This window comes from Schistocerca piceifrons, chromosome 9 (genome assembly GCF_021461385.2).
Source record: "Schistocerca piceifrons isolate TAMUIC-IGC-003096 chromosome 9, iqSchPice1.1, whole genome shotgun sequence".
Taxonomy (NCBI): domain Eukaryota; kingdom Metazoa; phylum Arthropoda; class Insecta; order Orthoptera; family Acrididae; genus Schistocerca; species Schistocerca piceifrons.
Genome location: NC_060146.1, coordinates 142,324,844 through 142,351,783, shown reverse-complemented (window position 1 = coordinate 142,351,783; position 26,940 = coordinate 142,324,844). Strand labels below are relative to the sequence as shown.

Genomic DNA, 26,940 nt, shown 5'->3' with positions numbered 1-26,940 from the left:
CGTTGTTCATTCCTTGATTAATAACGTGTAGTTTTTATTTATTGTTGAGTCTGGAATTACTGGTTTAAAATAAATGTGTATAACTGTAAAAGGGCAACAAATAGTAACTATGGCCCTGTCCACAATCGTAACCCAATCCTGACTTCCCCTGACTACCAGGTCTCAAATACCTAATTTCATTTTTATTGGAAATGATTGTTGAATAGACAGACGTTAAATATCGTGTGACCTCCATTCTGGTTCTAAAATCTAAAATTGCATTTATCCAAAGATAAACAAATTAACTGTTTCAAGTTCAGTGATCGTAACTATTTGCATAATTTCTACCTCCGGGAGTGCATATCGGGTTTAGAATGCAGAATTATTTTCAGAAGGAAAACTACTCAAGACAGTTTGCACTATTTCCTATTTCATTGGTAAATATTGTGTTTTAGTGGGAAAATTTAGTTGTCAAAATGATAGTAATATGTGAGAAGAGAACTCAAATGTCATATGTTGTTTCAAGAGAGAACGACCCCCCTAAATTTGCACTAAATGCTGTGGAATAATTACGATAGCCTTAACAAAATCCAAACAGGTATAAACTGAGTTAACGTCTATATGGGTGTTCAGTTCAAGTAAGACCAGTTCTAAGTGTAAATTTTATTAGTTTTTGACTCTATAGACTGGCGCTACGAAAGCCACTCCAGGTTGTAGCTAGCTCACGAAGTTTAGCAGGTGCGACTAACTGCTTGTAATAAGAGGCATTAAAAGTACATGACTTTAATAAAAGAGTAAAAGTGCACTGGGTGGTTATCAATTACATATATTTTATTATATTTTTGTTGTTTTAATTAGCTTCACATAATGATCTACATTTTTAATTATGTACATCTTGCAGGCTAGTTACATAATATCACACAAAAAGATAGTTTTATTGTTGGACACCAGATATTATCTATGAAAGCAAACCAATACTTAAGGATTTTCTTTATTGAGGGGATTGTGGTTGAGATTGACCAGATTGTCTCCCAAGGAATTTTCTTAAACGTTTTGAAGATAGAGAGTTAGTAAGCCAATCCTATAAGATTGTAATCAACAATGCCGAGACAGCCAACAGGGTGGTTTCACGGTATGAGTGGTAAGCTGGTAACTCGTGAAGGAAATGGAAAAAGTATTTGGAGATGAAGAGACAGGAAGTGGCACTTGCTGAGTGTGTTCAGTGGGAGTGTAGAGAAGCGTGGGAAGAAGTAGTAAGCTAGTGGAAATATGGACACTGAGCAACCGTCTGACCAACAAAAACATAAGACACTGAAAGATTCAGTCTGTAGTATACAAGAGGAGATGTGTGAAATGCAAGGCGTTTTGGCGTAGTGGTTGATGTAGTAATAAGGAATTGAATATCAGAGGTTTTGATAGAGGAGAGGGGGGCCTTGTGAACACTTAAATACATTTCCAGCACTGTAATAGCATTTGTAAGTGTGGCAGTAAAGGTAGCATCCTTTCATAATTGTACAAGGAGAGCATTTAAGTGAAAGAATATTTGTGATTTTGTAGTTGCATTGCTTTTATGTTGTTCCTTACAAATATTTACTCTGTCTTCTGGTTACCTACAATTTTAAATGCATGGTGACCGATTTTGTCCAGCCAGTAAGCTCTGAACACTTCAGCGATTGAATGCAAAACAACAGATTATTGGGTCTGGAGTTGTCAGATGGCTTATGAAAATCTAGCATGTTGGTAGCTATTGCCCCATGCAGTTTCTTAATGAAATGATCGTGGTGAGTAGGATTATTTGCATACCTAGTAAAGTCTTTGATGTTCACGTGAAGGTGTCACTCAAGGAAGGATAAGGGATGGGGAATAGCAGGCACATTACAACCAGCTGTACTAGTTTCTCATAGCATTAAACTAGTCATAATCAGGAAGTTATTTATTTATTTCTTAGTTGATCCATCACCGGCTGTGAGGTCAACTTGAAAAATAAAATGTAGGCGAAGATATACATGAGGCAGAAACTCTAAATTATTGCATTTCAAAGGAACATGGGTTCATCACCAGAAATATCCTCACATAAGCACTTTGATTGCATGGAATACAATTAAAGTCTCCCACCCACACGAAGTAATCATAGTTATGTCAGTGGTTGCAATAAAACAGATAAAGAAACACAAAGCAAAAAAAGAAATTGTGGTCACTTGCTTGGTAACCATATCTAAAATGTAACCCATCGACACAGGAACTTCGCCCTTTTTATTGACTTTTATGTTTTTTTATGTACATAACTGCAATAATTTTGCGTGGATGGTAATTTCTGGATGAATTGCGTTCAAATGTTCAAAAGTGTGTGAAATCTTATGGGACGTAACTGCTAAGGTCATCAGTTCCTAAACTTGCACACTACTTAACCTAAATTATCCTAAGGACGAACACACACACCCATGCCCGAGGGAGGACTCGAATCTCCGCCAGGACCAACCGCACAGTCCATGACTGCAGCGCATTAGGCCGCTCGGCTAATCCCGCGTGGCATAAATTCCGTGCAATGAAGTTTCCTGTGTGTGGATGAGCATAAATTTCATTTTTCAAACGGAGTTTGTTTTGATCATCAGAATGTTGTAATATGCAAAGTGCTGTTGGGATTAGTACGATTTTGCTTCTTTCTCACCAGAGAATCAATTCATCCAGGCACTTACAGGGGGGGACTCCTGAATCTGATAATCATTTAGTATGGCTAACTGAAACAAGAGTCAGTGGGGTCTTCCCCATCAAAATCATGTTCGCTATCGTCCATAAATTCCATATCATCATTTTCCTCTACGAGAACCATCATAAGAGCAAAGGTTTCATCTCCGTTGGCCAAGTCCTCAGGTGTACTCTGCCACCTGTCGTGCAATCTACGATCAGCTCCCCTGCGTAGGAGGTACACGGCAGCTGCCTCTCTCCTGTTTATGACTGCCAGATGAAGCGGCGTCCGCTCCCAATCGTCCCTCGCGTCGACAACGGCACCGTACCGGATCAGCCACCGGACGCTCTGGTCGGCGCCCTCCCTCGCCGCCAGGTGCAGAGGGGTCCTCCCCCAGTTGTCACTGACTCTGAGGCTAGCCCCTGCAGCCAGCAGGCGACCGCCGCACTCCACGTGCCCGTTCTTGGCCGCCAGGTGGAGGGGAGTCCGCTGCCAGCCGTCGCGGGCGCTGGGGTCGGCGTCCATCTCGAGGAGGCACTTCACCGTCGTCTCGTGGCCCTCCTTGGCCGCCAGGTGCAGGGCTGTCCTGCCCCAGTTGTCTGCAGCACCAGAGTTCGCCCCCAGGACGAGGAGCCACATGGCAGCGAGCTCACGCCCTTGCTTCGCAGCCAGGTGCAGAGGAGTCCTCCCCCAGCTGTCGGTGGCCTGGACGTCTGCCCCTGCCCTGAGCAGGAACCCGAGAGCGCGCTCGTGACCCTCCCTGGCTGCCAGGTGCAGTGGCGTCCTCCCCCAGTCGTCGCGGGGAGTGGGGTCAGCACCAGCCCTCAGTAGCTGCGCGACGGCCTGCTCGTGGCCTCTCCCTGCAGCTTTGTGGAGAGCAGTCTGCCTGGACTCGTCTCGGTGGTTCACGTTCACCATCGCATCCAGCAATCCCTGCAGTTCTATCACGTCCCCACTCTCTGCTGCTTTGTGCAACCACGAACCCATGCTGTTGCTCTGAGCTCTGACACTCGACCCTGAAGAACACAGAAAAATATTGGCATTGTAGTTATCTGTAATGGTGCCCCTGAGCTCTAGAGGAATCGTCTTTGATTGGTAATAAAAACATCCTTAGTCTCGTGTTCTAACCTCACCAACGCCGGCCGGGGTGGCCGAGCGGTTCTAGGCGCTACAGTCTGGACCGCTCGACCGCTACAGTTGCAGGTTCGAATTCTGCCTCGGGCATGGATGTGTGTGATGTCCTTAGGTTCGTTAGGTTTAAGTAGTTCTAAGTTCTAGGGGACTGATGACCTCAGAAGTTAAGTCCCATAGTGCTCAGAGCCATTTGAGCCATTTTTTTTGGGGACAGAGGTTTGGGGTTCTATCTTGCCTTTGGAGAGGGAAAACTGCTCTTACAGGCGGAAGAATCAGCGCTGTTCAACAAAATGAAGATACAATGGAAACAACTGCAGTTAAGACACACATGTGTATCCACAGGACATTGGGCAGTAATTGAAAAAGTGTCATAATGATCTCTCCATTGACAAATAGATTCCAGAATAGTCCCCCATTCAGATCTCCAAGATTGGACTGCCAAGTCAGCGGGAGGGTGACCATGAAAAGAAGACTGAATAACCAACAAAAGGATAACGTTCAGAAATTTAAAAGTGGTACGGAAGATAGAAAGTCTGAAAAGGGAAATGCATAGACTCAGCCTAGATATAGTGGGGTTCAGTGAAGTGAATTAGAAAGAAGACAAGGATATCTATCCAAATGAATGTAGCGTAAAATCAACGGCAGCAGAAAATGATATAACAGGAGTTGGATTCGTTATGAATAGGAAGGCAGGGCAAAGATTGTGTTACCACGAACACTTCTGGAATAGGGTTGGTTCAAATGGCTCTGAGCACTATGGGACTTAACACCTGAGGTCATCAGACCCCTAGAACTTAGAACTACTTAAACCTAACCTGAAGTTACCACACACATCCATACCCGAAGCAGGATTCGAACCTGCGACAGTAGCGGTCGCGCGGTTCCAGACTGAAGCGCCTAGAACCGCTCGACCACAACGGCCGGCCATAGGATTGTTCTCATCAGAATCGACAGCGAACTAACACTGACAACGATACTTCAGCTATACATGCTGACGGCACAAGTCAAAAATGAAGAGATACAGAAAGTATATGAGGATACTGAACAGGTAATTCAGTTCGTAAAGGTAGATGAAAATCTAATATTCATGGCGGACTCGAATGCGGTTGTAGGGGAAGGAGTAGAAGAAATGATTATATGAGAATACGAGCTCTGTAGTAAGAATGAGAGAGGAGAAACACTAATTGAATTATGTAATAAATTTCAGCTAATAATAGCGAGTACTCTGTTCAAGAGTTACAGCAGCAGGAGGTGTGCTTGGGAAAGGCCAAGAGATACGGGAACATTTCAGTTAGATTAGATAATGATCAGACACTGATTCCTGATATCAGACACTGATTCCTGATATTAGACACTGGATTGTAAGGCACACCCAGGAGCAGATAAAGACTCGGGTCACACTTTAGTAGTATTGAAGATTGGGCTGAAGTTTAAGACATTAGTCAGGAAGAATCAATACGCAAAGAAGTGGGATACAGAAGTACCAAGGAATGAAGAGATGTGCTTCAAGTTCCCTGAGGGCACAGATACTGTGGTAATGAGTAGCTCAGGAGGCGGTTCATTTGAAAGGAAGGGTAAACCTTTATAAAGGGCAATCATAGACGTTATAAAGAATAACTTAGGTACAAAGAAGGTAAGTGTGAAGAAACCACGGGTAACAGAAGAAATACATCAGTTGATCAGTGAAAGAAGGAAGTACAAAAATGTTTAGGAAATTTCAGGAATACAGAAATAGAAGTCACTCAGGACTGAAATAAACAAGAAGTGCAGTGAAGGAAAGGCGAAGTGACTGCAGGAAAAATGTGAGAAAATCGAAAAATATGTGATTGTCAGAAGGGCTGACTCAACTTACGGAAAAGTCAAGACAACCTTTGGCGAAACTGAAAGCAAGGGTGGTAAGAGTGTAATGCGAATTCCAATGTTAAATGAGAGAAGAAAGTGCGTAGGTGGAAAGAGTACATTGGTGACTTCTCTGAGGAAGAAGCCTTGTCTGATAATAGAAGAAGAAACAGGAATCGATACAGAAGAGAGGGGGTGATCGTGTATTATAATCAGAATTTAAAAGAGTTTTGGGACTTAAGATCGAACAAGGCAGTAGGGATAGATAACATTCCATCAGAATTCTTAAAATCCTTTAGTGAAAGTGGCAACAAGAAGGCGTATGAGACTGGCGATATACCATCAGACTTTCAGAAAAACGTGATCTACACAATTCCTAAGATTGCAAGAGCCGATCAATGTGAGAGCTACAGAACAATCAGCTTAACAGCTCATGCACTGAAGGTGCTGACAAGAATAATATACAGAATAATTGAAAAGAATATAAAGGATGTGTTAAATGACTATCAGTTCGGTTTCAGGAAATGTGAAGGTACCAGAGAGGCAGTTCTGACGTAATGGGAGCAGGACTGAAGAAAATTCAAGATACGCTCGTAGGATTTATCGAACTGGAAAAAGTGTTCGAAGGTCACACATGGTGCAAGATGTTCGAAATTCTTAGAAAAATATGGGTAGGGTACAGGGAAAGACGGATTACTATATAATATGTACAAGAGCCAAGTGGTATATTTTCTTTCGTCCCTACTGTTCAGTCTGTACATCGAAGAAGCAAGGATGGAAATAAAAGAAAGATGTAAGAGTGGACTTAAAAATCAAGATGAAAGAATGAGTGATGAGATTGCTGTCCTCAGTGGAACGGAAGAAGAATTACAATATCTACTTAAGGGAATGAACAGCCTAATGAGTGCACAATATGGATGGACAGTAAATCGAAGAAAGGCGAAAGTAATGAGAAGTAGCAGAAATGAGAACAGCGAGAAATGTAACATCGGGATTGGTGAACACGAAGTAGACGAAGTAAATAAATTCTGATACCTAGGAAGCAAATTAACCCATGATGGATGGAGCAAGTCTATTAGTATCAAACATAGGCCTTAATTTGAGGAAGAAATTTCTGAGAGTGTACTTTGGAGCGTAAGAATGTGTGGTAGTGAAACATGGACTTTGGGAAAACTGTAAAAGAAGAGAATCAAAGCGTCTGAGATGTAGTGCTACACAAGAATGTTGAGAATTAGCTGACCTGATAAGGTAAGAAACGAGGAGGTTCTTCAGGAAATCGGCAGGGAAAGGAATGTATGGAAAACACTGAGAAGATGACAGGACAGGATGCAAGGACACCTGTTAAGACATCAGGGAATAACTTCCATATTACTGGGGGGAGCTGCAGAGGGTAAAAACTGTAGAGGAAGACAGGGACTGGAATACATCAAGCAAAAAACTAAGGACATATGTTGCAAGCGCTACTCTAGGTGAAGAGGCTGTTGTAGGAGAGAAACTCGTGGCGGGCCGCATCAGACCAGTCAGAAGACTGATGAAAAAAAAGAAGAAAAAAACGTTGTGTAGAGAGTTTTACAGAGAGAGCTGTAGAAAGTAAAGGATGGAGGATTGGTGTTTAGTGTCCAATCGACAATGAACACATCTGAGACAGAGAACAAGCTCCGATCAAGGAAGGTTGGAGAAGGAAATGGGATGTGTCCCTATAAAGAAACCATCCCAGCATTTGTCTTAAGTGATCTAGGGAAATCACGCAAAAGCAGGACGCAGATCTGAACAGTCATCCTCCCGAGTGCGAGGCCAGTGTTATAGAGAATAATAACTGTAGGGTAAGATGGAGATTGGAATACACCAAACAAATAATTGAGGGTATAGAGTGCAAGTGCTGCTCTAAGATGAAGAGGATGGCACAAAGAAGAATTCGTGATATGTGGCACTGAAACAGTCAAAATACTGGTGACTACAAAGAGAAGCTGTCTTCTGTTATAACATCAAAGTACATCAAAGTGAGTGGACAACCGAGTACATAGTGAGACAGGGTTGAAGCGTATCCACTAAACTTAATCAAATTTGTCGTTGAGCAAGAGGATGATATCGTTGGGAATAACACAACTGGCATTCTGGAGGTCAGGGCATGTAATATTATGTTAGTTGGCTAGGTAAGTTGCAGAATATAAAAAGAGAAATATGCTGACGGAATTGGTAAAGTTCAGTGGCAAGAAGAACAGGACTTCTGGTCAGATCTGTACATCAACGAAAAATCAAATAGGGATAATGCAGGAGTAGGTCGCCTAACGAATAAGAAATCTGGAGTGTGGATGGACTAGGATGAACAGCACACTGTCGTGTAATCAAGCCTAAAACATAATATGAAATCTTCAACACCAGTAAATAAAGCAGAAACTATTTAAAATTTGATCTCTATAGCTGTCATTGTCATTTGTCGGACTCACTTGAAATTGTAGCTCACGTGAGCACTTAAAAATAACATGAACGTGGAAGTTGTACTATTATTGCGATCAGTAATCTGGACAATTAAGTATGCAAAATATATGATGAAGAAACTGTTTTTATTTGATTGCTAGAGAAATTTCACACTTTATTGTCCTGGAAATAGAACGCCTTCTTCATGCAAGTAAAACCTAGGGATATTATTATATCCCTGAGAAGAGACAACGATGCCAAAACAAAAGAATCAGCTAAGTACAAATTTAATAGTAAGTACTGGGTGCATGTCTTTTCAACGTCATCGAAAGTGATAAATATCCGTGATGCAGGTAATTCATTGTATAAATGCTCCTATTATTAGAAAAGGCGTGTTAAGATACTGTACACATTACTGTAGCTAAGAGAGATACAAAAATAACGCCCACCACAGTAGTATAAGTTTATATGCTCGATGAAGAAACTGAATGAGTATGTGGCTAGTTAAAAGTAATTATTCAAATACTTAAGGAAGATGAAAATTTAGTTTGGATTAGGGAATGGAGTTCATAGTAGGTAAAGGAAAAGTACTAAAAATTGTAGGGGGACATATGTTGCTGGAGAGGAATGAAAGCGGAAGCAATCTATCAGAAGTTAATGTAATTGCTAACATTAGGTTTAAGTATCATCAAATAAGGTTGTACATGTGGAAGAGACCTGAAGACACTGCAGTGTTTCAGGTAGGTTACATAATGGTAAGACAGAGATTTCGAGATCAAATTTGAGCTGCACAAATTTTCAGAGGCTGTTATGGATTATACTATATTGGTTATGGATTGCAGATGAAAACTAAAGAAATTGCACAAACATAAGAAATTAATGAGATCTAATAATTAATAATGTGAAAGAACAAGACTTCTGATAACTTCTGAGGTATCATTAGTTAACGACTGGTGGAAACAACTGAAAGGAATACACCAGAATACAAATGCATAGCTTTGGGTGTTAAAATGATGAAGGCAGAAGAGGATCAAATAGAAAAAAAGATGAAGTCTAGTAGAAATTATTGGATAACACAAAGATACTGAACTTATTTGATAAAATACCCTGCAAATGAAGCAAGAAAATGGAAATACAGACATCTAAAAACTGAAATTGAGAGAAAATGCTTAATGGCGAATAGATAGAGAACAAACGCAAATTTGTCCTGTAGTCGTGGTTGTTTCTACAAAGGTGTTACTCGTAGGAAAATCAAACAGGCTTTTGAAGAAAAGAGAAATATCATTATGAATATTAGTTCTGATGGCAAGCCAGTACTAAGCAAAGAGAAGGCTGCAAGTGGGACGAAAGTAGAGAAAGGATATGCAAAGGAATCGAACATAAAGGTGATATTACAGAAAGGAAAATGGGAATAGATGAGCATGAGATTGTAGGAATGATACTGCGAGGAGAAACTTACGGAGCAGGTAAAGATGTAAGACACTTAAAGTTGACGAAGCGGAACTTACGAAACTAATCCACTTGCTGTTCAAAATATATGTGTGTTGCCGTACGCTGTCGTCAGCACACCATGCAGCATAGAGGTTACGAAATTATCGATAGAGGTCAATGACAAGACTCGCTGGAAACGCACCGTCAACGCCCTCTCAGCCGCCGGTATTTAGGATCGCCGTAGCGGACCGGAGGTCCAGTTTAGCCAGTCAGTTCGAGCCTGTACGCCGTGGAGTTCCAGTGTGTCACTGAGGTGGAGCCACAGTCTTCGCCTCCAGCACAGAGACAGGCAGCACACGGCAACCTTATAGTGAACATAGCGGACTTTTACTCCAACAGCATTGAGACTACGTGGACTATACAGAAGAGAGCTTGCACCACAACACATGGAAACTTACAGTTAAGTAGCTCTTTGCTTATGAATAATGAACCAAGTTATTAATTGCTTGCAGTTTGTGTTATAGATCGAGGATACTGGCCACCAACTAACATTCTCCCCTTGCTTCCCGTGGTACAGCTCTACAGAGACAAGAAGACGAGATTCCCCCAGACTTCTACGTGAATGTAATAATTCCAATTCCAAAGAAGGCAGGGGCTAAATGGTATGAACGCTACAGAAGCACACTTGCTAAATACTGACACGGATAATTTACAGAAGAACAGTCGACATCGGGGAACATCACTTTTGTTCCAGAGAAATGCAGAAGCCTGCAATGACCCTATGACTCCTAAGACAGTCTGAAGAAAGGCAAACCTAGGTTTATTGCAACGTTAGATATAATGAAAGTTCTTGACAGTACTGACTGGAATACACTGTTTGAAATTTTGAAGATGGCAGGGATAAAATATAGGGTGTGTAAGGATACTTACAACTTGTACAGAAAACAGACTGCAAGTGTAGGAGTCGAAGGATATTAAAGGGAAACTGTGGTCGAGAAGGGAGTGAGACAGGATTATAGCCTGGCTTGCATTTATTCAGTCTGTATTTGAGCAAGTGATAAAGGAACAGGAAAATAAGCAGGAACTTTAAAGGTTATTAATGGTGGTGTTATTCTATTATCAGAGATGGCAAAAGACTTGCAAGATCAATTGAACAGAAAGAAAAGAACTAGCTATCTCGCAAGAAGTGGTTACCATTAATAGTTTTGGACCAGAAATGGTCACAGAACTGCACCTCAGAAACCACCTGGACGAATTACTAAATGATCATACACATTTAAGAAATAGGAGATTTTTAGATAATTTCCATCCAATATTATGTGCTAGCTGGTAAAGGCATCCCTGCCCCTCCCCCCTTGCCCTCTCACTAACCCGTTAGCAGAGCCACTTTCATACCATGTATCTATCTTACGTTAAACAACGTACTGTTGTTGAAAACGAGGGAGCATAATGTGGATTCTTACAGTTTTTACACTTACAATACCTTTATTTTAACACGAACAAAGTATTTTAGTAAATCTCCACGAATACTGTGTAACCAGTTTTATCAAAGCTAACCAATTAGCCTTTATAGTCAAATATTCTAAGAGCCATGGAGCTGCATGGATACATCAACATCAGTGACTTACATTTTCATAATATTTTTCACACCATTAGATGTTTATAGAAGTAATGATGGGTAACAAGTGGCAAGTACTCCAGAACATACATTTTTCTTGATTTATTGCAATTTGTTCTTTAAGTTGTTCTGTTGGTTCGAACTGTATATGAGCAATGTTGTGAATGTGATTTGTGCATATCATGTATTCAAGTATAAAGTGAGATTTCAGATCAGATACATCAAATTATTGATACCATGTTTTTATGACCATCCAAGATATTCTGTCTTTTGGGTAGATAACTTACATACTACGGTGGCACACCACAATAAACAAGTTTCCCATTCCATTCCTTAATCAGATGATTGTGTTTCTCGATTTTTCAACTACTCAGAAATTCTGTAAATGTGTTTTCTCCCCAGCTATCGTAGTTCTCATGTTTAGAGTGTACACAAAAAGCGATTTGGTGTGGCCCATGGTAAATATGTTAACGATAAGAGTATGTGTAATTTATGCCCTTTCACGATCTACATTGACTTAAGCTCATTTGATGTAGACACATTATTACAGTTGAAAGACCTAAAGAACGGATACGTCGTCATACCACAAATAGAATTAAATAAACCAATCACAGCACACGTCAACAAATATTTGACAAAATTTGCATCACTTCCCCCGGTCACGATCGTCCACCTTAAAGAACACTGCCTCTCGTTTTTACTCACCATTTCAACACGGTTGTCACCACATGTTACTATCCTGAAGCGTGGAAGACCTTCGGAATTGTAGTTTTCCCTTTCCTCAAGCCGCACAAACTCCATACTGACATTTCCTCTTACAGTTCCGTCAGCCTCACTGAGTTTTTTCCGGCCGGGGTAGCCGAGTGGTTCTAGGCGCTACAGTCTGGGACCGCGCCACCGCTACAGTCGCAGGTTCGAGTCCTGCCTTGGGCATGGATGTGTGTGATGTCCTTAGGTTAGCTAGGTTTAAGTAGCTCTAAGTTCTAGGGGACTGATGACCTCAGAAGTTAAGTTCCATATTGCTGACAGCCATTTGAACTAAGTTTTTAGTAATGTGTTTTAATTCATCCTCTCCTGAGACATCCATTAACACCCGCAGCAACTACACTTTCCTCCTGTTCACCAGTGTGGTTACCTACGATGACCAACTCATGTACCTCACTCATCTCCTATCCCACCAGATCAGAAAAGAAAGAACTAAAAAAAAAAGAAAACCCCACTGTATTTTTGGGTCCCTCGACTTGGAGAAATCCTGACCATGTATGGTACTCCAGATTCCAGTCTTTTTCAGACTCAACAATTATGCACTTCACATTAACTAAACCCACCTTACTGCATACGTCCCATTTTCGCGTCCCAGCACAGTTTCCCTACCCCATCTTCTATTTTTTCTTTTGGCTCTGATGTTACCTGCACGATGCAATCAGGACGTTAACGACAATCTGGGTTTAGTTAGCTTGTTTGTCAGCCTTTATAGCATAGATGAGTTATAGCAGGTTAGTAAGTTTCATGAATTTGGCAGGATTGGTATGCTGAAATAGAATTACCTTTAGTCAGTTCCTTTATTCTTCTAACAAACAGATTTCTTTATTGTCAGACCAAAACCTCTTAACAGAACGTCAGGTGCACTCAGCTTCCACTAGGCGAGTACTTCCTCTGTTATTCGATCTGCTAACTTCTCGCCACTTGGCATAAATCATAAATCATCAACACTTTGAAACAATTCACCATCAGTCAAGGCCAGTCTCCCTGCAGTACAAAAGACAAGTACCAATCAGTGAGCTGTTCTTGATACTCACTAAAATTCCTGTAACTCTTGAGGAGCGACTCTGCACTCTGACTGCTGGATTACTTACAGCATTTCTACTCTTTTAATCTCTATCTCTCTGAGCTTTTATTCCCTTCTGCATTAATTCAGGGTGCGCACAGCCCTTTGCAATATCTGTCTGCAGTACGATCTGGGAAGCTTTGCTCGACATTTGATCGTCTTAATATACTAACTTCCACTAGAAACTCCTCCCTTACGTGTTTCTGAAGGTTACCACTGGTGCCTGTGACCTTGATGCTAGTCGCCTTGACAAACAGTCAGGAATAGTCCTCACAGGCGTGTTTGATCAGCTGATGAGATAGAAACAGCTTTCAGTTGCCTCAGGACTCATTATCACGTCCTCAATAAAATTCTTTTGGGTTTGAGGCCACATTGTGATCTGTAAAATTCCGACGTTTCTTGAGGAAGGCGCCTTGCAACAGTCGCCGAAACGTCGGTATTTTACAGATGACAATGCGGCCTCAAACCCAGACGAACTTTATTGACTGTGACAACGGCCGAGGAAGCCTGCGTTTACATTAGCACATCCTGTTTGTCGAATGTCTGCTCCGTGCGCCTGAATATTGTGATTTTTAAACAATGCATTAAAGTAACACTAACTATAATTGCTTGATAGGTTCCCGGGAATTACGCCGGACAATATTGTAAAAACTGAGATGTCGGGACCAGCAAACTACACCTACTTTCTACAAGTTTACCCATTATGTGGACTCTGCGGCGGCCAGGAGAATTAAACAACGAGGAAGCAGGGCACTGGTGAGAGAAATAATCCGTTATACTAGACGAGTATTAGTCCAAGCCTCCTGAAGCCTGCTCTCACTTCATCTGAAGATCTCGTCGTGTCTGTCAGCGGATTCCTGGGAATGGGTGGACAGCTCTACTTGGGCGCTTTCGGACTGGGCGCGGCACCAAATCACGGCGCGTCAAACTTCTAAGTCCCAACGCCTTACACTCCGGTCATTGCAAGAAAAGAAATTTAGCAGACGGACTGTGGTTAATCTCACAGATAAAGCACTGAGTGACGCTGCAAGGTCAGTGTTAGAAAAGGGACTTAATTTTGCGCCTACTCCCAAGACCTTGCCCATCAAGGAGTTCATCTGTGCCGCTGAACAAGGTGTTTTAAAACTTCCGAATGATGCTGCTGAAGAAATAAGCCGAGAGGCTTGCAGATCAATAACCAGGATGCCTGCACCAAAGCAGAACGTCACCGTTGAAGAAAGAGGAGCGCTCCGTTCTTTAAAAGAAGAAAATGATATAGTAATTTTACCAGCTGACAAGGGTAACACCACTGTTCTTCTGCCTGCTACATCTTATTTTGGCAAGATGATGGGCTTACTACAGGATACAGCATATCGTCGTCTCCAGAAAGATCCGACGGAATACATCCGCTCTCCTCAAATTCAGCCAACTTCCTGACCATCTGAAGAAGAGTTCAAGAGAACGAGCACCACCAGTTCCGCCACGACTTTATGGCCTGCCAAAGATACATAAGGAGAATCTTCCGCTTCGTCCTGTCGTCAGTAATATAGGTGCCTCAACATACCACCTAGCTAAACATCTGGCTTCTCTTCTGAGTCCCATGAAACTCAGAAGATTTTATACGGTGACTGAAGAACCTGCGCCTTGAATCTACCGACTTACTAGTGAGTTTCGATGTGATCTCTTTGTTCACACGGGTGCCTCTGATGGACTCATAACAGCTCATAGGAGCTAAGGTGGAAGAGGACATCTTACACCTTTTCAAACACGTACTTACCTCAGTTTTTATTCAACGAGCAGTATTTTTAGAAGACTGACGGTGTTGCTATGGGTAGCCCTCTGTCTCCCATAGTAGCTAACCTTTTTATGGAAGATTTCGAGGACAAAGCTCTTCAGACGGCGGTTTTGAAACCAAGTGTTTTTGGAGATATGTAGATGATACGTTTGTGGTATGGCTGCATGGGACATCAACGCTTCCTTCGTTTCTGGAACATCTGAACTCCCGCCCTCCAAGCATCTGTTTCACCATGCAGGTAGAGAAAGATGGTGAGCTCCCATTTCTGGATGTTTTGGTTCGTAGAAAAGGAAACTGCTTCCCGAAGCCTACGCACACAGCCTTGTATTTACAAGCTACGAGCTGTCATCATCCCTCACAGCGCAGCGATGTATTAGGGACACTAGTACATAGGGCCAGAGCCATCTCAGATCAGGACAGCTTATCGGCAGAGCTTAGCCATCTCCGCTCTGTGTTTGCCCAGAAAGGGTACTCCGAGAAGCTGATCCGGAATGCATTTCGACCAGCACGGCCCAAACCTCAAGAACAGCCTGAAGAAGCAGACAACACCACGGGGTTGGCTTTTCTACCGTATGTCGGTGGCGTGTCTTTTAAGATGGGCAGAATTTTCAAGAAATACCGGATTAAATGTGTTTTCCGGCCATTAGCACGAGTGCAATCAATGCTGGGCTCTCCTAAAGACAACCTCGGCCTGAGGAGACCAGGAATATATCAAATCCTGTGCCAATGTGGGAAGTCACATATAGGCCACACGTGTCGTACGGTTAAAGTCAGATTCGACAAACATGAACGTCCCACGAGGTTGGGTCAGCCAGAGAAATCTGCGATTGCTAAACACTGTCTTGACAAGGGACACGGCATGAACTATGAAGAAACCAAGATCCTCTCGTGTGCTTCCGCATACTGGGACTCCATCATCAAAGAGGTGGTCGAAATACGTATAAGCAGTGATCCAATAAACAGAAACACGGTGTTTCACCTGAGCAAAGCCTGGGTGGCACTAAGGAATCGTCAGTCGCAGATTAGCAACTGCACAGAGTCAACGCAGATGGGTCCGTCGCTCCCGACCGCATTTTCCCGCGCAGCAGAGCGCTTCCGCAGACCGCGACCCGTTTCTCCAGCAGAGGGACGCCGTCCACGATTGGTCTTCAATGACGTTATGCCCCGCTGGCGCCTGCGCTGTTCTAGGAAGCCAACATATAAATTAGCGAGCTTCTCAGCGACGCGATCTGCCTCACCTCCGTGTTCAGTAAGGTCTTCGAGGCCATCGTCTCTCACCGTATTCACCACCACCTTAACCAGCATCACCTCCTTCCCCTTACCCAATGTGGCTTCCGGCCTTCCTTCTCCGCTGACGACCAGCTCCTTAACCTTACCAATCTTCTTTCCCTCCAACTTTACTCCCATCGCTCTGCTTTGTTTCCCTTGATCTCCAGAACGCCTATGACTGTGTCTGGCATCCCGGGCTCCTCTTCAAACTCCAGACCTATGCTCTCCCCATCAACTTCGTCCGTCTCGTTGCTTCCTTCCTCTCCCATCGTCCCTCCTATGTGACTATCCACAATTCCAACTCCCGTACTTTCTATCCCTCTGCCGGCGTGCCCCAAGGTTCTGTCCTTTCCCCCCTCCTCTATCTCCTGTACACTGCTGATATGCCCAAACCTCCCCTTCTCCAGTTTGCTGACGATACCGCCTTCCTAGCCCTTTATCCTACCCTTCAACGGTCCCAACGTACACTCCAAACCCACCTTGACCAATTCACCGCTTGGTGCAACCAGTGGTTCCTCCGTATCAATCCTTCCAAGACCCAGGCGATCATCATAGGCCGCACCACCCGCTCCTTCTGCCTCCATGATTTCTGCCTCACCATTTATGGCCGTCCTCCTCACTCCTACCCTCAAATACCTTGGCCTCACACTCAACCGCCTCCTCACCTGGACTCCCCATGTCCTTACCATCCAAAACAAAGCTCACAACCGCCTCCGCCTCCTGAAACTCCTGTCTGGCCGGACATTGGGTCTGCATCCTTCACACCTACAAATCCTTGATCTGCCCCATCCTCTGTTATACCAGCGTAGCTTGGATTTCCGCCCCTCCCCGGTTCTATAAAGCCTTCCAAACGCCATGCGCTCCACCTCGCCTTCCGCATCTGCCTTCCTTCCCCCACACGCATCCTCTAAGACCTCATCCCCTTCCCCCACCTTCTCCTTTTCCTTGAACACATCCGCACACTATATATTGTCCACCACCTTGATCCCCCTCACCCCCTGGTGTCTCCCTTCCTCTCCAACCCCAACCAGTTGCCGCGCCTTTACCCTCTCTCCATCTCCGCACCCTCCATCTCCTTTCCCAATGCAACTTCCACCATCTACCTCTCCCAGACGATGAGCTTCGTCCTGACATCTACCCTTCCTACCAACTCTAACCCCATCTTCCTGCCTCCCCCTCACTCCTCCCTCTCCTCCCCCTCACTCCTCCTGAGCGGCTTCCCCCTCCTACTCCCCCTCCCTCTCTTGTGTCCCCTTTCAGTGTCTCTGCACTCCCTCCTGCCCTGTCTTCCCTCTTCATCTCCCACCCCACATGTCTCCTGCCTCTCCGTGTACCTGCTGACGCCCATACTCTCTTCATCCCTCTGCTTCCGCTGCTGCCCCTTGCTCTCCCCTCCTTTTCCATCCTCTCTGACCTTTCCCTCAGCAGGTCCCACCTGGCAGTTTTATTCTTCGTCGTGTGTGCTACAAGTTGGTTTTGTGTGTGTTGTTCTGGAGTGTTTTTAATACTGTGGCGGACTTTTAACCTGTGCATGTCCATTCAGTGTCTTCTGTGTTTTAAGAATCGCCAACTGTGTTTTTTAACTTTCTGGAGACTTTAACTGTCCCCCATGAGCGTCTCCATGTCAGTCTATTTTTACCTCCATTTTCTCCCTTTACTCTGTTTTATGTTCCCCTTTTTTATCGCCTTATGTAACATTTTATTCTTATTTTAGTTGCCATGTCACTCGGCTGAAGAGCGGCGGATTCTGCCGCTGACCGCCCTCCGTTGCCCATATGGGGCAGGGGAATGAAATCAGAATAAAGAAAAAAAAGTGACGCGACAATAGCAATTGAAGATGGCGGGCAGTTGTCTCGTTGAAATATTGTGCGGTTTCTAAAATATTATCCTGCGTAATTCCCGGGAACCTATCAAGCAGATGCAGCGCTGGGAAAGCCTCAAACAGCACACTAACTACAATTGTTCATATACTTTTACTTCCGTGATTCTTCCAAAACGATTTGTTTCATTAAATCATTAATTTGTATATTAGCTATAAACATTAATGCTTGAACGGAGTCAGTTTATTTTTGATTTGCAACGACTCTCTTTATGTTTTCTGTGCCCAAACGTATATGCAAGTAAATTGCACCTACCTTGTGGCGTATGAGGATGATGTGTGACCCTTCAGTCTCTGGTTCTGCTGTGCCCAATGTGGCAACTTCTCCTTCTTAAATATTACGAAATCCACTATTATGATGGCGACTGGTAAATGAACGATGATCACCGTAATTTTGCAGTTTCTGAAAATGTATGTGGTATAGTTTATGACAAATGTTAAGTTAGGCTGGTTATGAAATTCGCAGAAACACAATAAATTCGATTGTATACAACTATAGGACAAAATTCTTAAGTTTTGTTTACCTAGGAAACTATAAATGAAGATACAACAAGATTTTCACAAGCGTTCGGAAGCTACATCTTGTAATCATTTACGGATTTACACCTAACATTGACGATAATCGAATTTAACAAGCATGTGTTTGTGTGCGTGAGGAAAGAAAACTTGTGCTAACTGCCGTGACTTATTCATTGCTTGATATGCTGTGTATGTATTGTTGTTATTTTGAAAGTGTAGCTTTAATGGTCCAGACATGTCCAGTAATGACATTTCGGATAGAGCAAAAGAACATCAACATAAAGGATGAACGATGGCGAGACAATACGAAGTGTTGAACATACTGAGCTAGGCATACATCAGCGTACATGTTAGGTAATTCCGCAACTAATCGTGGATTGACATTTCGAAGAAAACCTTCTGAGAATCGCCGTCATTTTGCGCGCTTTCTACAGACAAACGTCTTGATAAGCCGGTTGAGTGCTAGTAGCTACGACAACACACGATATGCTATCAAGTTTTACGAAACATTTTCGAGTGTGTGAGATTTATATGCTTCCGCATGCAGTACCTACGTGAGTAAACATGCAGAAAGGATGGTAATCTAATAACCGAGATAAGACAATACAGAGTTTGTTCACATATATGCGATCTGCACGAAGAACTTTGGACTAACAAACGTCAGGGTGTCGAGGAGCGGTACAAAGGGTTTTGTGGAACTAGTAAATTCAGAATGTAAAACAAATGAAAAACTTGGGATAAAATTAAAAAATGCAAAACATCCTGCTCTTCGTTCGATGTAGCCATAGATCAAGTCCTAAACGAATGATTGGTATGTTAATTTTCACTGTTTTGCGGATATTACTTCCAATTGTGGCAGTGGACGTGTCTTGTTCTGCTGTACACTGACGCTCTATATCGTCCCATGTCTTAACAAGCTGTTCGACTGGCGATTGTAAGAGGTCCATGATTAAGGAATTTGATGCAAGCGCACTCGAGCAGATGTAATTTCGATGGATTGCTCACGCGCTGCTTGCGATATGTAAGCTGTAAGAGAATCTCAGACCAAAGAGCAGTGTTGTATGCAGTAGTAACTGTGTGGCAGTAGGAGTAAGTAGTTGCTAGCGAGCAGTCTGGTGTATCGTGTTGGCTGGGCCGGTCGTGGTGGAGCGATGGCGGAGCCTGAGCGTTGTAGTATAAGGTAAAAGCAGCCTCGCGCATATGTAGTATTGTTATATCAAGTCCTATGTAAATGTTTTTAAAAAAAATCTCCTAATAATAATCTCTCTCATAAAAAGTAACTTTTGACAATCATTCATTTTAATTTAAAGAATTTACTAATTTCTCCAATCCTTGGTCATCCCGCTTATTGGAAAAGAAAAATCAGTTGTTTCTTTTATACATGACAAATATATCTGCCAGCATTGCACTGAGCTGCGCCAGAAAAATTTATTGTAAGAGCAGATATATACGCGTTATCCGGCGACCTAATTGAGGTAAGATTTTTCAATTTATTCGAAATGAATTTTCAGGGCCGTGTCGCAGCACTGCTGACGTCCAAAGTTTACCAGTTTGAATTCATAGTCAATTATTGAAAGGTTATTTAAGTGAGTCGCAATTTGAGAGGTTAGTCACGTTGTATTATTGGTAGGTTATGGAATTTATCTGTGGGAGGTTACGCTGAATGCTATAAATAATTATATTTTTTACTGTTGGGAGGTTACACTAAATGTGAATATTATTTATATTATTTTACTGTGGGGAGGTTACACGATAGGGGGAGTTCGCACAACGTTCGTTCACTCTGTTTGTTTGTTTCGCGACATGTGTCGTTATTTTAATTCTTTCGAAATGATATATTTAAAAGTCACCAGAACTGGATAAATGTATTGTCAGAAAGAGACGTTTGGCAGACCCAGAGCAACAGTTAAGTAACTTGTCTGAAAAGTAAGTAGATACAGGTGAACAATCACATACGCTGAGGCTACAAAAGTCGTGGCACACCTCCCAATGTCTCAACGTGGCATGGACTCAAAAACTCGTTGGAGGTCCCCTGCAGAAACATGGAGCTGTGTTGCCGGCGCAGGCTGTTGTGTGCGAACTGACCTCTCCATTACGTCTCACCCTAAATGTTCGACGGGATTCATGACGGGTGATCTGGGTGACCAAATCATTCTTTGCAATTGTCCAGAATGTTCTTCAAACCAATCGCGAACTACTGTGGCCAGGTCACTTGGCACATAGTCAACCGTATCAATTCCGTCGCTGTTTGGGAACATGACATCTATGAATGGCTGAAAATGGTCTCCAGCTAGGCGAACGTAACTGATTCCATTCAACGAATGGTTCAATTGGACCAGAGGACGCAGTCCATTCGATGTAAACATAGCCCACATTATTATGGTGCCACACCTATCCCTTTCAACTTAGATCCATGGTTTCGTGGAGTCTGCGTCACACTCGATGCCTGCCATCAGTTCTTACCAACTGAAATCGGGGCTCACCTAACCAGGGCACGATTTCCAGTCGTCTATGGTCCAACCGACACGGTCACGAGTCAAAAATATTTCAAATGGCTCTGAGCACTATGGGACTTAGCATCTGAGGTCATCAGTCCACTGGACGTAGAACTACTGAAACCTAAATAACCTAAGGATAAGACACACATCCATGCCTGAGGCAGGATTCGAATCTGCGACCGTCGCAGAAGCGCGGTTTGGGACTGATGCGCCTCGAACCGCTCGGTCACAGCGGTCGGCCGTCACGAGTCCAGTGTAACCTCCCCACAAAATAAAATAAATAATATGAATATGATTCTAATTTAACCTTCCCACGAAATTTTCATTCACATTTTAGTGTAACCTCTAAACAGAAAAATTCCTAAACCTCTCAACAGTAAAAAATTATAATTGTCATTCACATTCATGTGTAACGTCCCAACAAAAAAATAAATTCACTAACCTGGTAATGATACAATGTAACTAACCTCTCAATTAAATTGTCGCTCACTTATAACTTTTCAATAATTGACTGTGAATTTAACCTGGTAAATTTTGGACGACAGCAGTGCTGCGTCATGGCCCTGAAAGATCATTCTGAATAAAAAAAGAAAAATTCTTACCTCAGTGAAGTCGCCGGATAACGCATACATATCTGCTCTTACACTAAATTTTTCTGGCACAGGCCTGTGCAATGCTGGCCGATAGATCTGTCATTTATGAAAGGAAGCAACTGATTTTTTTTTCTTTTGCAACAATCGGGATGATCATGGATGGGAGAAATTAGTAAATTCTTTAAATTGAAATGAATGGTTGTTAAAAGTTACTTTTTATGAGGAAGATTATTATTACGAGAGTTTTAAAACATTTACATGGGACTTGAGATAACATTACTACATATGCGCGAGGCTGCTTTTTACCTTATACAATAATACTCAGGGTCCGGCATCGCTGCACCACGACCGGGCCAGCCAACACGATACACCAGACCAGACCAGACCAGAGCAGACTGCAGACTAGCAACAACTTACTGCTACAGCTACACAGTTCCTACTGCAGTCAACACTGTTCTCTGGTCAGAGATTCTCTTATACCTTGCATATCCCAGGCAGCGCATGAGCAATACATCGAAATTACATCTGCTCGGACCTCTTACACCAGGAGACGCGTTGTCTGCTATGTCGTGCTGTTAGCAAAGGAACTCGTGTCGGTCGTCTGGTGCCATAGCTCATTAACGCCAAATTTCGCCGCACTGTCGTACGTACCATATTGATTTCTACGGTTTTTCTCGCAGTGCTGCTTGTCTGTTAGCACTGACAACTCTACGCAAACGCCGCTGCTCTCTGCCGTCGACCACTGCTTTGTCCGTGGTTAGAGGTAATGTCTGAAATTTTGAATTCTTGGATATCCAAATATTGAAGTCAATAACGATTTCCGAAAAGGAATGTCCTATGCGTCTATCTCCAACTACCCTTCTCCGTTCAAAGTCTGTTGATTCTCGTCGTGCGGCCATAACCACGTCGAAAAACTTTTCGTACGAATCACCCGAGTCCAAATGGCACAGCTCTGCCAACGTACTGCCGCTTTATACCTTTTGTACCCGATTCTACCACCATGTCTTCATAGCCACATCGCTGTTCTATGGTTTTTGTCACCGCAGTGTAGTCAGTAACAAACCTCTGTTTCTCGCCATCATGCAGTAGGAAGAACACAAAAGTGCGGCTGAGTAATGACAAATACTTAAAAATGGGGTCCACTTGGTAATGAGATGAAGAATGTCCAGCATCAGAGTGTGTGATATATCGAGGAAAACTATGACTGGAAAAGGAATCTTTCCGCATTTTCCGGTGCTACTGGACTTCAACCTGTTGAAGAGAAGAAATTGGCAGGCGTGAAGGAAAACCACGCATTAAAACATAAGTGCCAAGAATCAGATTTATGCAACTTCTGGATTTCAAGAATGAAATTTTCACTCTGCAGTGGAGTGCGCGCTGATATGGGATACCTGATTGTAAGGCGCACCCAGGAGCGGATATAGACTGAGATCACAATTTAGTGGTGATGAAGAGTAATCTGAGTTTAAGCGACTAGTCACAAAGAATCAAAGAGCAAAGAAGTGGGACACAGAAGCGCTTAGGAATGTCGAAATTCTCTTGAAGTTTCCTAAGGCTATAAATACTGCGATAAGAAATAGCTCAGTAGGCAATACAATTGAAGAAGAATGAACACCTCTAAAAAGGACAATCACAGAAGTTGGAAAGATACATAGGTACAAAAAAGGTAACTGCGAAGAAACCATGGGTAACAGGAGAAATACTCCAGTTGATAGATGAAAGAAGTACAGAAGTGTTCAGGGAAATTCAGGAACACAGAAATACAAGTCGCTGACGAATGAAGTAAATAGGAGGTGCAGGGAAGCTAAGACGAAATGGAAGCATGAAAAATGTGAAGAAATCGAAAAAGAAACGATCGTCCGAAGGACAGCCTTCAGTATTGTTAAAAGCAAGGACGGTAAGACTAAGAGTGCAACGGTAATTCCATTGTTACATGAAAGGAGGGAGTGGATAGGTGGAAAGAATACATTGGAGACGTCTATGAGGGGGAAGCCGTATCTGGCGACGTGATAGAAGAAGAAACAAGAGTCGATATAGAAGAGACAGGGAATCCAGCATTAAAACCAAAATTTAAAAGAACTTCGGAAGACTTAAGATCGAATAAGTCTGTAGGGATAGATAACATTCCATCAAATTTCTAAAATCATTTGGTGGAAGTGGTAACAAAACAACTATTCATGTTGGCGTGTAGATTTCATGACTTTTGGAAAAATATTATTCACACAATGCTGAAGATTGCAACAGCTGAAAAATGGGAGAATTACTGCACAATCAGCTTAATAGCTGATGCATACATGTTGGTGACAAGAATAATATGTAGAAGAATGGAAAAGAAAACCGAGAATGTGTTAGATGACGATCATTTTGGCTTTAGAAAATGTAAAGGCAATTGTGACGTTGCGGCTGATAATGGAAGCAAGACTACAGAAAAATCAAGAGACGTTCATAGGATCCGCCGACCCGGGAAAAGTGTTCGACAGTGTCAAATGGTGCAAAATGTTCGAAATTCTGAGGCCAACTGGGTTAAACTATAGGGAGAGGCGGGTAATATACAATATGTACAACGGTCAAGAGAGAATAATAAGAGAGGAAGATCAATAAGGAATTCCTCGGATTAAAAAGGCTGTAAGATAGCGGTGTGGACTATAGCCACTACTGTTGAATCTATACATCGAAGAAGCAATGATGGAAATCGAAGAAAGTTTCAAGAATGGGATTAAAATTCAAGGAGAAACGATCTGAATGAGAAGACTCGCTGATGACATTGTTATCCTCAGTGAAAGTGAAAAAGAATTACGAGATCTGCTGAACAGAATGGGCAGTCTAGTGAGTACAGAATATGGATTGAGAGTAAATCGAAGAAGGACGAAAGTAATGAGAACTAACAGAAATTAGAACAGCGAGAAACATAACAATAGGATTGATGGTCACCAAGCAGATGAAGTTCAGGAATTCTGCTAACTAGCAGTAAAATAACACATGACGGATGGAGCAAGGAGAACATCGAAAGCAGACTAGCACTGGCAAAAAGGGGATTCCTGGGCAAGGAAAGAAGGAATTTTTGAGAATGCACGTTTGGAGCACAGCGCTGTATGGTAGTAAAACATGAACTGTGGGAAAACCTGGACAGAAAAGAATCGAAACATTGTACATGTGGTGCTATAGACGAATGTTGAAAATTAGGTGGACTGATAAGGTAAGGAATGAAGAGGTTCTGCGCAGAATTGGAGAGGAAAGGAATATGTGGAAAACACTGATAAGGAGAAGGGACAGGATGATAGGACATCTGCTAAGACATGAGGGAATGACTTCCATGGTACTAGAGGGAGCTGTAGAGGGCAAAAACTGTAGAGGAAGACAGAGATTGGAATACGTCAAGCAAATAATTGAGGTCGTAGGTTGCAAGTGCTACTCTGAGATGAAGAGGTCAGCACAGGAAAGGAATTCGTGGCGAGCTGCATGAAACGATTTAGAAAACTGATGACTCAAAAAAAAATCGACAATTTAGGGACGCTGGTTGTCTCTCTATAAACAGTAAAGTAGTAGTCGACCAAAGGTGGCCGGCCGCGGTGGCCGTGCGGTTCTGGCGCTGCAGTCCGGAACCGCGGGACCGCTACGGTCGCAGGTTCGAATTCTGCCTCGGGCATGGGTGTGTGTGATGTCCTTAGGTTAGTTAGGTTTAAGTAGTTCTAGGTTCTAGGGGACTTATGACCTAAGATGTTGAGTCCCATAGTGCTCAGAGCCATTTGAACCATTTTTTGAACCAAAGGTGCCAGATGCAATTGTGTACGCAGTCCAAACAAATCAACGGTCCACGATGGATACGAAGTTGCAATACTGCAGCAGACAGCCTGGAAGATTTTATGACGGCTATTACAATTCAAAGCGTACCGTCTGCAGATCGTGCATTAATTAAAACGGCGAGGCTATGGCTGACGCCGTTAGCCTCGTATCACAAGGCGGGAAACTTTTGAGGAGGAACATTGCGCCTCCAAAGTGACATTCAGCGACGAAACGCGAGCGAGGTTCGCAGAAGGTTGATGTAGAGGGTGATTATAATTAATGTTAAACTTTCAAAACGCTGTAGAAATAACACCACTGGTCAGAATGACATCAGATTGCAACGGAATATTATCGGAGAAGGGGGAAACGTATGGCAGAAGAAAAAAAAGTGTAAAAATTGAGCCGGCCAGGGTGGCGAGCGGTTCTAGGCGCTTCAGTCTGGAACCGCGCTGCTGCAACGGTCGCAGGTTCGAATCCTACCTCGGTCATGGTTGTGTGTGGTGTCCTTAGGTTAGATAGGTTTAAGTGGTTCTAAGTCTAGGGGACTGATGACCTCAGGTGTTAAGTCCCATGGTACTCAGAGCCATTTGAACCATTTTTTGTAAAAACTGATCAATAGATGGCTCTGTATGTGTCAGAATACGTAAATGGCTCTGCAGAAGTTCCAGACACTGAAGGGTTTGAAAAAAGGCGTTGGTCCCATGACTGCCGTGGGTCTGATTCGGAAATTCGAAAAGACGCGTTCTTTTGGTGTGCAACCTGGTAGAGGGAGGAATCGAAATGATTCGACGTCTGTGGAGGTAGTCTACATCTACATGGATACTCTGCAAATCACGGGACTGCTACGGTCGCAGGTTCGAATCCTGCCTCGGGCATGGATGTGTGTGATGTCCTTAGGTTAGTTAGGTTTAAGTAGTTGAAAGTTCTAGGGGACTGATGACCACAGAAGTTAAGTCCCATAGTGCTCAGAGCCATTTGAACCATTTGCAAATCACATTTAAGTGCCCAGCAGAGAGTTCATCGAACCACCTTCACAATTCTCTATTATTCCAATCGCGTATAGCGTGCGGGAAGAATGAACACCTATATATTTCCATACGAGCTCTGATTTCCCTTATTTTATCTTTGTGATCGTTCCTCCCTATGTAGGTCGGTGTCAATAAAATATTTTCGCATTGGGAGGAGAAAGTTGGTGATTGGAATTTCGGGAGGAGATTCTGTCACAACGAAAAACACCTTTCTTTTAATGATGTCCATCCCAAATCCTGTATCAGTCCTGTGACACTCTCTCCCATATTTCGCGATAATACAAAGCGTGCTGCCTTTCTTTGAACTTCTTCTATGGACTCAGTCAGTCCTTTCTGGTAAGGATCCCACACCGCGAACAGTATTCTAAAAGAGGACGAGACAAGCGCAGTGTAGGCAGTCCTCTTAGTAGGTCTGTTACATTTTCTAAGTGTCCTGCCAATGAAACGTAGTCTTTGGTTAGCCTCCCCACAACATTTTCTATGTATTCCGTCCAGTTTAAATTGTTCGTAATTGTAATTCCTAGGTATTTAGTTGAATTTACGGCTTTTAGATTAGAGTGATTTATCGTGTAACCGAAGTTTAACGCGTTCTTTTTAGCACTCACGTGGATGACGTCACACTTTTCGTTATTTAAGGTCAACTGCCTCTTTTCGCACCATTTCG

The 26,940-nt window shown here is 42.9% G+C and overlaps 2 protein-coding genes across 2 annotated transcripts in view; both read right to left on the bottom strand.

The window, feature by feature from the left end:
* Positions 1–2,713: 2,713 nt before the first annotated feature.
* LOC124716769 (26S proteasome non-ATPase regulatory subunit 10-like) lies at positions 2,714–3,583 on the bottom strand. Its single transcript, XM_047243315.1, has one exon. It carries the CDS (start codon positions 3,581–3,583, stop codon positions 2,714–2,716), a length of 870 nt encoding a protein of 289 aa, XP_047099271.1.
* The window catches only part of LOC124716768 (hexosaminidase D-like), a 554,827-nt gene continuing 531,379 nt past the window's right edge, over positions 3,493–26,940 (bottom strand). The window contains exon 10 of the mRNA XM_047243314.1: positions 3,493–3,681. Within this exon, the coding sequence (XP_047099270.1) occupies positions 3,610–3,681 (72 nt within the window). The 3' untranslated portion in view covers positions 3,493–3,609. The remainder of the gene's footprint in view (positions 3,682–26,940) is intronic.

What these genes read in the sequence shown, in the direction of transcription:
- LOC124716769 (XM_047243315.1), bottom strand. Translation starts at nt 3,583, where the DNA reads ATGGTGAACGTGAACCACCGAGACGAGTCCAGGCAGACTGCTCTCCAC.